At 37.5% G+C, this 11,796-nt stretch overlaps 1 protein-coding gene across 1 annotated transcript; it reads left to right on the top strand.

The window, feature by feature from the left end:
• The first annotated feature begins 2,819 nt into the window (after nucleotides 1-2,819).
• INSL6 (insulin like 6) lies at nucleotides 2,820-11,029 on the top strand. The gene is made up of 2 exons (XM_069474181.1): nucleotides 2,820-3,121; nucleotides 10,627-11,029. Exons 1-2 carry the CDS (start codon nucleotides 2,833-2,835, stop codon nucleotides 10,983-10,985), a joined length of 648 nt encoding a protein of 215 aa, XP_069330282.1. The 5' UTR covers nucleotides 2,820-2,832; the 3' UTR covers nucleotides 10,986-11,029.
• The last annotated feature ends 767 nt before the right edge of the window (nucleotides 11,030-11,796 follow it).

Below are 11,796 nucleotides of genomic sequence, written 5' to 3'. Positions count from 1 at the left end.
ATATAGATGTGTAGATTTATATAGTCACTGATTTAAATATCTGAATTTTCTATTGAAAACCCATGAATACAAAAGAAATGTCCGTATTGCTACCCAGCACATAATACAATTAGAAGGGTTAGGGAGAATCAAATGTGCCATGGTGCAAGCATTTAGTGGGTCATAGGAAGTGTCCACAGAGAAGACAGTGGAGTCTGCCAATCCTTGTTAATATTGTAGTAACTTAAGGTGCCCTACTCTAAGTACAGTACGTTGTGCAGATGTTAGGACACTTACTGATTCTATCTGATGTTTAATTATATTGAGGTAATGGTTACATTGTGTTCAAGGCAAATTTTATTTTTCTGATCCTCTTTTACATGAATATTTTTCCTTACCTCCCACCCTTTTTTTGACTTAGCAGAAATGATGTCACCAACAAAGGTGCACAAACCTTAACATTTATTATCATTTATTTGTTAATATTATTAATTATAACTATTAACACTAAATTATTAAGAACTTACTATGTGCCACTGTTCAAGGCAAAGAGGATATCAAAGTAAACAAAATAGATAAAAACTCCTGCCTGTATGGAACTTACATTCTAGTAGGAGGAGAGACAGTAAACATAGAGAGAAGTAAATATACAGTATGTCAGTTTGTAATGAGTGGGATGGGGAAATACAAAGCAGGATGAAGATATAGAAAGTGCAAAGTGGCCGGGCGCGGTGGCTCACGCCTGTAATCCTAGCACTCTGGGAGGCCGAGGCGGGTGGATCGCTCGAGGTCAGGAGTTCGAGACCAGCCTGAGCAAGAGTGAGACCCCGTCTCTACTAAAAATAGAAAGAAATTATATGGACAACTAAAATATATATATACAAAAAATTAGCCGGGCATGGTGGCGCATGCCTGTAGTCCCAGCTACTCGGGAGGCTGAGGCAGTAGGATCACTTAAGCCCAGGAGTTTGAGGTTGCTGTGAGCTAGGCTGACGCCACGGCACTCACTCTAGCCCGGGCAACAGAGTGAGACTCTGTCTCAAAAAAAAAAAAAAAAGAAAGTGCAAAGAGAATAGCAGTCATAATCAAATTTGCCAAGTTCTGACACATATTGCTTGAGAGGTGGGGTTTTTTTTTTCTTAATCTTCCTCTGAATACCATGAAAATTTTCCTTTCTCACAGGGTTTACCTGATAAATATATGACTAGGACACATGGCCCACTATAGTTTGGACATGAGTTGTTTTTCAAGGAAGGTGATGAAATTGTGCTAATCTATATTATATCAACTTTTTAAAAAAGTTCATGGATGCCATTCATGGATGCCACTTGGAAACAGGGCAAAGCTGCAGGGATGGAAAGTGAAGGAAAAGACGTAGAGTCAGAACACAGAAAAGAGAGGGAGAAAAAAATAAAATTGTAAATGGAAATGGTGAGATGCCTGACAAGCTGGCACCTATGGTTTGGCATCCTGAAGTTGACTACTCCTGTTGACAACCCCAGAAGGCCCCCTTGTGGCTGATAGTACATCCTTCCAAGATAACTCATTTTATAACAAAATAAAATTTTATTATGAAAAATTTAAATGGTAAAGCTACCTAAGTGCTTCACTTCCCTGCCCCTCCCCTCCTAACTGAGCAGAATTATTCCATCTATACTTGCACTTCATGCGGTTATTCCCAGAAACAAATCCTCTATGCTCCCAGTAACAAGTTAGTTACCATTTGGCAGCAGACAATTCTTTATAATGGAGAGAACCAGATTTCCATCTCAGGTACCTCATGAAAGTACTCCTACCTCTTTATTGAGGCTAAAGCCCATGCCTCCCTATAGACCAGTAGGATTATTCTGAAGAAGCTATGAACCTGAGTTTAAAACACACATACACACACTCCAACACATACACATTTCAACACATATTTGATGGTTAACTATGTGCCAGGTCCTGGGGTACAATGGAAAGCAAGAAGAGAGGTTGGGCATGGTGGCTCATGCCTGTAATCCTAGCATTCCAGGAGGCCAAGGCGGGAGGATTGCTTGAGGTCAGGAGTTGGAGACCAGCCTCAGCAAGAGCAAGACCCATCTCTACTAAAAATGGACAGAAATTAGCCAGGCAACTAAATATAGAAAAAATTAGCTGGGTATGGTGGTGCGGGCCTGTAGTTCCAGCTACTCAGAAGGCTGAGACAGGAGGATTGCTTAAGCCCAGGAGTTTGAGGTTGCTGTGAGCTAGGCTGATGCCACGGCACTCTAGCCTGGGCAACAGAGCGAGACTTTGTCTCAAAAAAAAAAAAAAAGAGAGAGAGAGAGCAAGAACAAAAACAGGCCCTGCCACCATGTATATAGCTTAGGGATACCAGGACAAAGGTTATCAAACAAGTGCACAAATGTAAACAGACTTATTGATATATACACTATGAAGGAGGTGAGAGATTTCTCTGAGGGAAGGGACGCCTCATTAACCACCAGGCAAAAAGGGAAATGCATTTCAGGTAGAGGGACCAACATCTCTTATGGCTACGTTACCGTTTCACAGGGGTCCTACGATCTCACACTTCATTTGATGACTCTCCCAGTGAAGGGAAGAAAAATGAATTAAAGGTGGGTAGCGGAGGTTTTCATTTTCGAAGCCAGAGCCTGCTATCTTCGACTGCCTGAGAGCCCACGGAGGGTGGGAAAGCAGAGGCCAGAACCCGGCAGCCATTCAGCGCCTCGCCTCGGGGTTCTCACGAGGCCCACGCTCAGAATGCCGCAGGCTGCGCGCGCACAGCTCCCGTCAGGCGCAGGCGCAGAGAGGGAGTAGGGTCATCGCGCAGCCGTTGCTCAGGTAGGAGGGCCCGATTGGGTCCTAGGGATGCCGCGGCTCCTCTGCTTGTGTTTGCTGTGGCTCGGGCTGCTGATGGTTCGGTTCTCCAGTGAGCTGAGCGACGTCAGTATAGCCAGGAGGCTGTGCGGCAGGTACTTGGTGAAAGAAATAGTAAAACTCTGTGGCCATGCTGACTGGAGCCAGTTCCAATTGGAGGAGGAAACCCCTTTCACACAGCTAATTTCTGAGCCCTCGGAGAAGGTCGAAGCCTTTATCTCTGACCAGTTCGAAAGCCCCCAAACCCATTTCCCGAGTTGGGGGAGAGGCAGAAATCCAGGTAAAAATTTAAACCAAAGGCATGTTTGTTCATCTCTGTACATTTCTTAACCTAGAATTTGCTCTGCTAGAGGGTGAGTTTCCCCAGGAAATGGAATTTGTGCCTAGTACACAGGTAAATAAAAATTTGTGAAGACCAGTATATTTGTAAAGACCTCTGGGAAGCTTTTTTTTTTTTTTTAACTTAGAGGAACTAAATGTACACATTTAAGTCTACACGTTTACGTAAGAATGCTGTTTCTTCCCTGATTTCTCCTTTCTGCAGTGCCCTTGTCACCTGGCAAAGTCATTTTTGTTCTTCAGAGCCCAATTTAGGTATCGTTTTTCCCTGTGAAATCACTATTGACCTTTTTGTAGCCAGTCGCTCTGTTCTCCTTTCTCCCATAGTATTTAGCACATAGTTCTATTTGACTGTCATCAGGACCAGCTACATAATTACCCAACCCAGTGCAAAATAAACATGCAGTACCCCTTGTTCAAAAAGCAGGAAAGGGCCATTAAAGTTTCTAAAATAGAAAGCTTTTTTCTTCTGTCAGGCTTCACTTAAAAGGTCATGTACTTGCACTTCACTTACAAGTTAAAACATAACGTTATTGAGAATGTCAAGATTGCAACAATGAAGCATTAAAACCAAATGCAAGTCCTGTGCAACTGCACAAGTCTCACTCCTGTAAAGCCAGCCCTGCATGCCATAGCATATTATGGGGACCATCTCTCATGCATGTTTTTACCTGAAATGCAGATAAAAGGCACAGGGCCCAGAACATGGTATATGCTTAATATAGATTGAATTTCTACTTAATGCTTTTCAGCAGTCTTTAAGAATATTCTTGTTTCAGACGCACTGGTATCTTCTTACTTTTTTTTTTTTTTTTTTTTGAGACAGAGTCTCACTTTGTTGCCCGGGCTGGAGTGAGTGCCGTGGCATAAGCCTAGCTCACAGCAACCTCAAACTCCTGGGCTTAAGCAATCCTACTGCCTCAGCCTCCCGATTAGCTGGGACTACAGGCATGCGCCACCATGCCCAGCTAATTTTTTCTATATATATTTTAGTTGGCCAGATGATTTCTTTCTATTTTTAGTAGAGACGGGGGGGGGGGGGGGGTGTCTCGCTCTTGCTCAGGCTGGTCTCGAACTCCTGACCTTGAGCGATCCACCCACCTCAGCCTCCCAGAGTGCTAGGATTACAGGCCTGAGCCACCGCACCCGGCCTCTTCTTACTTCTTGGTTTTTACGTTTGTGACTAACACATCTTAGTGCCAATGTCGTTTACTATTTTAAAAGAAAATGCGGTTTGTCTATCCATATCAAGAAAGTTAGTGTCTTTTAAAGTAATTCAGTTGATTTGATTTGAACAAATCTTACAAAAGTCAAGATTTCTGAAATTAAGATAATAGACTATCATGCCAACAAGAGACCCTAATGTAGAGGACTGAAATAAATTAAAACATTTTTGAACAAATAATGGTAAAACTTACAAAATTATTGTTGTTAAGAAAATGAAAAAAAAATTAAAGACAGAAACCATCAGACTGAACCTTGATCATTTTCTGCCATCAAAACTACCTACATATAAACTCACCTTATCCTTCTTACAGTGGAGGAAGTATCTCTCCCCAAAGTCTTCTAGTTGTGCTTTTAGTTCAGTGAATCTCACACTTTAATGTGCATATGAATCAGTTGGGAATCCTATTAATACCCAAACTGATTCATTCAGTCACCTTGGCGTGGGGCCCGAGATCCTGCATTTTTTTTTTTTTTTTTTTTTTTGAGACAGACTCTCACTCTGTCACCTGGGCTAGACTGCCGTGGTGTCAGCCTAGCTCACAGAGACCTCAAACTCGTGGGTTCAAGGGATTCTCCTGCCTCAGCCTCCTGAGTAGCTGGGATTATAGGTGCGCACCACCACCACGCCCCGCTAATTTTTCTATTTTTGGTAGAGACGGGGTCTTGCTCTTGCTGAGGCTGGTCTGGAACTCCTGACTTCAAGCAATCCTTCCGCCTCAGCCTCCCAGAGTGCTAGGATTACAGGCGTGAGCCACCGTGCCGGCCGAGATTCCACATTTTTAACAAGCTTTCAGGTGATGCAGATGCTACTAGTTGGTGGTCCATACTTTTGAGTAACAAAGTCTAGTTCACCTTCTTTGTTTTTCTTTCTCCTCTTCCTTATTTTCTCTCAAAAGTCAAGGAGAGCCTTCCCTTTCTACTTCATGTTGGGCAGGCATTTCTCTGACATCAAATAATGTACTCTCACTACCTATACTGTACTATAGTCAAATTTTTATCTTCAGGTCTCCAACCTTGAGGTTGTTATTTAAAGAGACTTTGGAAATCCCCTTTTTCAACTAATCCTGCTCTGAAGACAATATTCTTAATAAAAAAGGTAAACTTTAAAACTCAGAGATGATTAATGACCCCTTTGCTTTAGGTGTTATTTGCATTCCTCTGGAGGAATAAATGTCATTAATTCAATGAAAGGGGAGCTGCAATGAAACAAGACTTGTAGGAAATAAAAACACATGACAGTATTTCAAAATTGTCATACCCATTAAATCTGTTACTATGGGAACTGTGTAAAGGACAGTTTGCTGAAGTGGAAGTATCATGTGGCAATAAAGCCACAATTGTTTTGAAATATGTGGAAGAAGGAAAAATGGGTCTAGGTTATCAATATGTCATCCTAAAATTTAAAAAATTATTAATCTGTAAGGAAAGATGGCATTTATTTTGTCCTGTTAATTTCTAGTCAATAATTTAGAAGTTACGAAGAGGTATGTGTGTCCAATACAACATATATAATTTTGCCATTTTTTTATATATGAAAGTGGCTGAAAAGTGGATTAATTTTTATTTAGCTTTTACTATCAGGACACATTGCTGTGTTAGATCAAGTCAATTATCCACAATTTTAATATTCTGATCTATTTGAGTCTGACACAGGAAAAGATAGTTTGGTATACTGATATTTAAAAATCCTTTTTTTTTAGAGCTACTCATACATAACTTGAATCTGAAATTATGTGTTTATTAGTGGATCCTGAAGGTGTGGGTCATATGTCCAAGGCATACCCCAGAATGAGGAACAATGAAGTTGACATCGTATTTCTAAATTCTGGCTCAGTATGATACTTCCTAGCTCTTAAAGCTAGGTGAAGCCATTAAAGTTTTAACATCAGCTTTTCATTATCCATAACACCTATTCCAGTTAGAGTGACCATATTCCCCTATTTTTGGTCTTTATTCACAAATTCTTGGTTTTTATTTATTCATGTTTCATTTATCACAGTCTACAAAGGGCTGTTTATATATTCATTTAACAAAATTTGAGTACCTATTTTGTGCTAGGCATTCTTCTTGGTGCTTGGGATATGGGAGTAAATAGTGAAGGCTTCTGCCCTCATGGAACTTACAGAATAGTGAAGATAGATAATAAACCTAAGTAAATTATACTCTGTGTTAGAAGATGATTGTCTTCACCTATTCCCTTTCTCCACTCCCATTCTCCTCCTCTCATAGGCAGCCATTCCAATGTGTTTATTATGTATTTTTGTTTGTATAAGTTTTTGCAAATTATGCATTGTTTCCTGTGCATGTATTTTGTAAAATATATCTAAATGGCATTTAAGATCTGCATTTTATTTTTGCCATGTGAACATTTAGTTCCTTGCTTCTAATATTAATACATACATAGTACTCATGTACATTCCTCACATTTTACTTATTTATTCAGTGATCAACACCTAATATAGCCTTGAACTTCTTGGCACTATAAATAACACTGCAGTGAACATCATATATGTCCCCTTATATACCTGTGTGGAAATTTCTCTGGGATGTATATCTGGGCTGGAATTGCTGTGTCATGAAGTATGTGTATGCTTAATTTGCTTGAGGTCTGTCAGATTGCTCTCTATAATGCCTCCATTAATTTATAGTTGTACAACCAGTCCTATGTCCTCATATCCATGCCATCAATTATTACACAGTTTTTTACTTCTTCCAGTGTGATAGGCATGAAATGGCGTAAGATTTTTATTTTAATTTGCTCTGGGTTTGAGCATCTCTTTATGTACGTTAACCTTTTGCCTTTGCTCTTTCTGAAAATTTCCTGTATATATATGTTGCCCATTTTTTTGTTGGAATTGTCATTTTCCAATGGATTTGTAAGAGTTACTTAAATTTAGATACAATGGTAGTCGATTTTTGTTTTTTTATGTTGAAAATATGTTCTCTCATTTTGCCTTCTGTTTATTGGTGTTGCTTGACAGAAAGCCTTAATTTTCATATAATTAGGCAATAAGTGTTTTGCCTTATTGTTCATACTTTTGAGATTTTATATTAGAGGCATTTTTCTGTCTCCCCATTAACTTTGCAGTTTACTATTCACATTAGGTCCTTAATTCTTCTGGGGCCCATTTTTTATTCTGGTCTAGGTAGGAATATTATCATAGTTTTCTCAATAAGTCTTTATTATTCTCTGCATAGGGAGCTAGTTTTCTGAACACCTTCTACTATTCAGTTATTTTTTTTCCATTGATTTGTGGGGTTACCTTTATTATTTATTAAGTTGTCTTAGCTTCCTATTCTATTTAATTGGTCTAATTGTTTGACCTTGTATCATTACCATACGATTTCTGATACTATGACTCTATAGGATGTCATTTATCTGGGAGGGCAAGTCTCCAGTGTTTTTTCCTTAAGATTGACTAAGCTAATCTTCAACCTTTATTCTTCCATGTATATTTAAGAGTATGCTTATTGGGTTTCTTTTTTAAAAATCCGTCTGGAATTTTAATTGGGATGCATGGAATATACAGACTAATTCAAAGAGAATTGATACCTTTATAACATAAAGTCATCCTAATCAAAATCATGAATGTCTTTATATTTTATTATTAGGGTTTTAAACTTTTCTCTGTGGAAACTTACTGTATTGCTGGTTAAGGTAATACTTAATATCTTTTTTTTTTTTTAGCTATTATAAATTCTTGTGAATTATATTTTCTAGTTAGTGACTATTGGATAGAGAAATGCAGTTGATTTTTATAAGTTGATCTTTACCCAGTAGCCATGCTGAACTATCTTCATAGTTCTAAGAGTTTGTTGATTCTGTAGGTTTTTCTATCATTTGCAAATGATAGTTTTATCACTTCCTTTCTAAACCTTATACCATCCTTTTTTTTTTTTTCATTCCATATAGCATTGGCCAGGTCCTCTAGTGGTGTTATATAATGGTGATAGTGGAATTTCTTGTTTTGTTTCCAGTCTTAAAGGGCACTCCATTAGGTATAATGTTTGTAGGTTTATGGTATGTAATCCTTACCAAGATAAAGAAGCTTGCTAAGAGATGTTTTTTTAATTGTACAAGTAGGGCTGAACTTTATTAAGGTCTTTTTGGGGGCATCCTTTGCATAGTCATATGATTTGTTTCTTTTATTAATTAGTTCGGCAAATACTTACTAGGTACCCAGAAAGTACCAGGCACTATTTTAGTCCCTTGGGTTATATAGTGGACAAAATAGGCAAAGATCCCAGGCCTCATGGAGCTTACATAAGTAATAAGCATAGTAAGTAAAGATTAGAAGGCAATAAGAGCTACAGAAAAATAAAAAATGAAACAGGATAAGGGAGATCAAGAGTGAAAGGGGTTAGAAGGTGGGGTATAGTAATAAATTGTGTGGTCAGGGTAGACCTTATTGAAAAAAGGTGAGATTTGAGAAAGGAGATGGTAAGGCAATTAGCCAAGTGGATATCTGGGAAAAGAGTGTTTAGGCAGAAAAAACAGCAAAACAAAGACATTTCAGCCTGGTGTATACAGGGAACAGCAAAGAGACCAAGTGTAGATAGAGCAGAGAAAGTAAGAAGAAAGTAGTAGAGGATAAGCAAAGAAGTAACAGGCAGACATAGGATAAAATAAGGTCTTTTAGAACATTTTAAGGATTTTTTTTTTGAATGATGCATGGAGTCCTTACAGATTTTTGAGCAGAGGAGTGACGTAATTGACATTTTTAAATGGATTGGTCTGGTTACTGTGTTGAGAATAGACTGTAGGGAGGCAAGAGTAGAAGCAGAGAGGCCTGTTAGGGAAGGTCTTAGAAATGATATCAGCTGGATAAGCATGATATTAGTGAGGTAGTGAAAACTTTTATATTCTAGATATATTTGGGTAGATTTGGTGAGATATGAGGAAAGAAACAGAAATCAAGAATAACTCCAAAACATTTTTAAAAAATGATTCTAAAGTTTTTGTGTGTGGAACACCTGGAAGGATGGGATTGCCATCAACTGAAATAGGAAAGGCCTGGGGTGGAGCAGGTTTGGAAGACAATATCAGTAGTTCAGTTTTGGACATGTTGAGTTTGAAAAGTTCAAGTGGAGTTTTAAACATGAGTTTGAACTGGAGTGGAGATGTTGACTAGGAAGTAGGATATATGAATCTGCAATTTGGAAGAGAAATCTTGTTTGAAGATAGAAATTTAGAAGGCATTGCTATGTAAATTATTTTTTGAGCCATAAGACTGGAGGAGATCACTAAGAGTGTAAGTATAGATAGAAAAGAGTACCAAGGATTGAGCCCTCAGAGACACTGACATTAAAAAGTTGAGGGGGAAGAACTTGAGATACCACTTCACATCCATTAAGATAGCTATAATCAATATTAACATCAAGTGTTGGTGAGGATGTGGGGATATTAGAATCCTTATTTATCAGTGATGAGATTGTAAATTGGTGCAGCCACTGTGAAAAAGTTTGGCAGTTCCTCAAAAAGTTAAATAAAAATTATGATCTAGCAGTTCCATTCCTAAGTATATACTCCAAAGAATTCAAAACATATCTTCATACAAAAACTTGTGTATGAATACTCATAACAGTGCTATTCATAATAGACAAAAAGTGGAAATCACCCAAATGTCTGTCAACTGATGAAGAGATAAACAAAATGAAAAATCATTCAGACATGAAAGAAGTATTGACACATGCTACAACATGGATGAACCCTGAAAACAGTTCTAAGTGAAAGAAACCAGACACAAAAGGCCACCACATATTGTATGCTTTCATTTACAGGAAATATATGGAATAGGGGAATCCATAGAAACAAGCCAACGGCTGGAGGAGAGGGAAGTGGAAGTGACTGCTAATGGGTATGGGGTTTCTTTTTGGAGTGATAGAAATGTTCTGGAATTAGTGGTGATAGTTGCACAACCTTGTATATATACTAAAAACCACCGAATTGTATATTTCAAAATGACGAATTTTATAGCATGTGAATGATATCTTAATAAAAAATGTTAGTACAAAAAATGTACAAAGGTTCATAAGCCCTTTTGTAGTAATACATTACAACTGTTTTAGTTTAAAAATATATTACTTTAATAACCATACTTTCTATCCTTTATTTAAAATGTGATTACTTGTTTTTTAATGATTAGCTAATTTTGTATCACAATATTAAATTTTCATCTAAAGAAAGATCTTAATGAGGATTTTTTTTTCTCTCAACAGTGTCTACCTCTGTCTCTCGGGAAGAAGCAATAAACAGTTGGGAGATGCACTCACTGCCCGGGTATCAGTATAAAAAGGTGAAATCACCCTCTGATAAAACAAGAGAATTTTCCTCATCACAGAATATCAATCAATATATTCATGAGAGTGTAAAATTTCAGAAGAAAAGTACAAACAAAATTAAAACCTTGAACAATTTGTTTTGGGGTAATCATCCCCAAAGAAAACGCAGAGGATATTCAGAAAAGTGTTGTCTTAGAGGATGTACAAAAGAAGAACTTAGCATTGCATGTCTTCCATATATTGACTTTAACAACTTAAAGGAAAAAGGATCATCACTTGTAACTGAGATATACTAACCATCATAGGAATTATACTAATTTAATAAAGCTTAATAAATTTATTTACTTTTTTATTTTTTATTTTTTGGTAGTTATGCTTATAGGTGAATATGCTGGGACCACTATCTGAATGTACTTGCAAGCATTGGACAATACCTTATGATGGTGATAGGAATCTTAGAATTTTCTTTGGTGATCCTAATTTTTTCCTTATTTTTCATATTTTTTAAGAAGCTGTTACTGGAGGTGGTATGATCCATATAGACATCTAAGAATTACCTGTTCATTTCTCATCATCATGGTTGAAACTCTCTTAAGCTGCATATAAGTTCTGCATTCCATCTGTATGACATACAACTGATGCCCATGACTATTAGATTTACTCCAGAATGCCAATACATCTGTTCCACCAACTTAAAAATAACTAACCAACCTATCACTCTTGGTAGGAGCTTTTATACTGTAATAATAGGTAAACTTTTAATTCCTTGACTTTTATTATAGTAGCTGGTCAGATTCTCTTCACAATTTCTACTGAGGACTGAAAAGAGAGTTCATTGAATGTTTGGTTTTAGGTTGTAAAATCTCTCCAAAATACCCTGTCTTTGCTTTGAAAATACTGATACAGTGTGAATCAACACATAGAATGGTGGTAATAGAATTCAATATAAATGGAATCAAACAGTACGTACTGTTGTGTCTGGCTAATGTCACTTAACATAAGGTTTTTGAGATACATCCATATTGTTGCATGAATCAGTAATTTGTTCCTTTTAATTCTTCATAGTGTTCCATTCTATTAGGAATAAGGCTGCTATGAACATTCATG

This window comes from Eulemur rufifrons, chromosome 7, assembly GCF_041146395.1.
Source record: "Eulemur rufifrons isolate Redbay chromosome 7, OSU_ERuf_1, whole genome shotgun sequence".
NCBI classification, from domain to species: domain Eukaryota; kingdom Metazoa; phylum Chordata; class Mammalia; order Primates; family Lemuridae; genus Eulemur; species Eulemur rufifrons.
The sequence above is the reverse complement of the archived record's forward strand: the minus strand, read 5'-3'. Positions and strand labels throughout refer to the sequence as shown.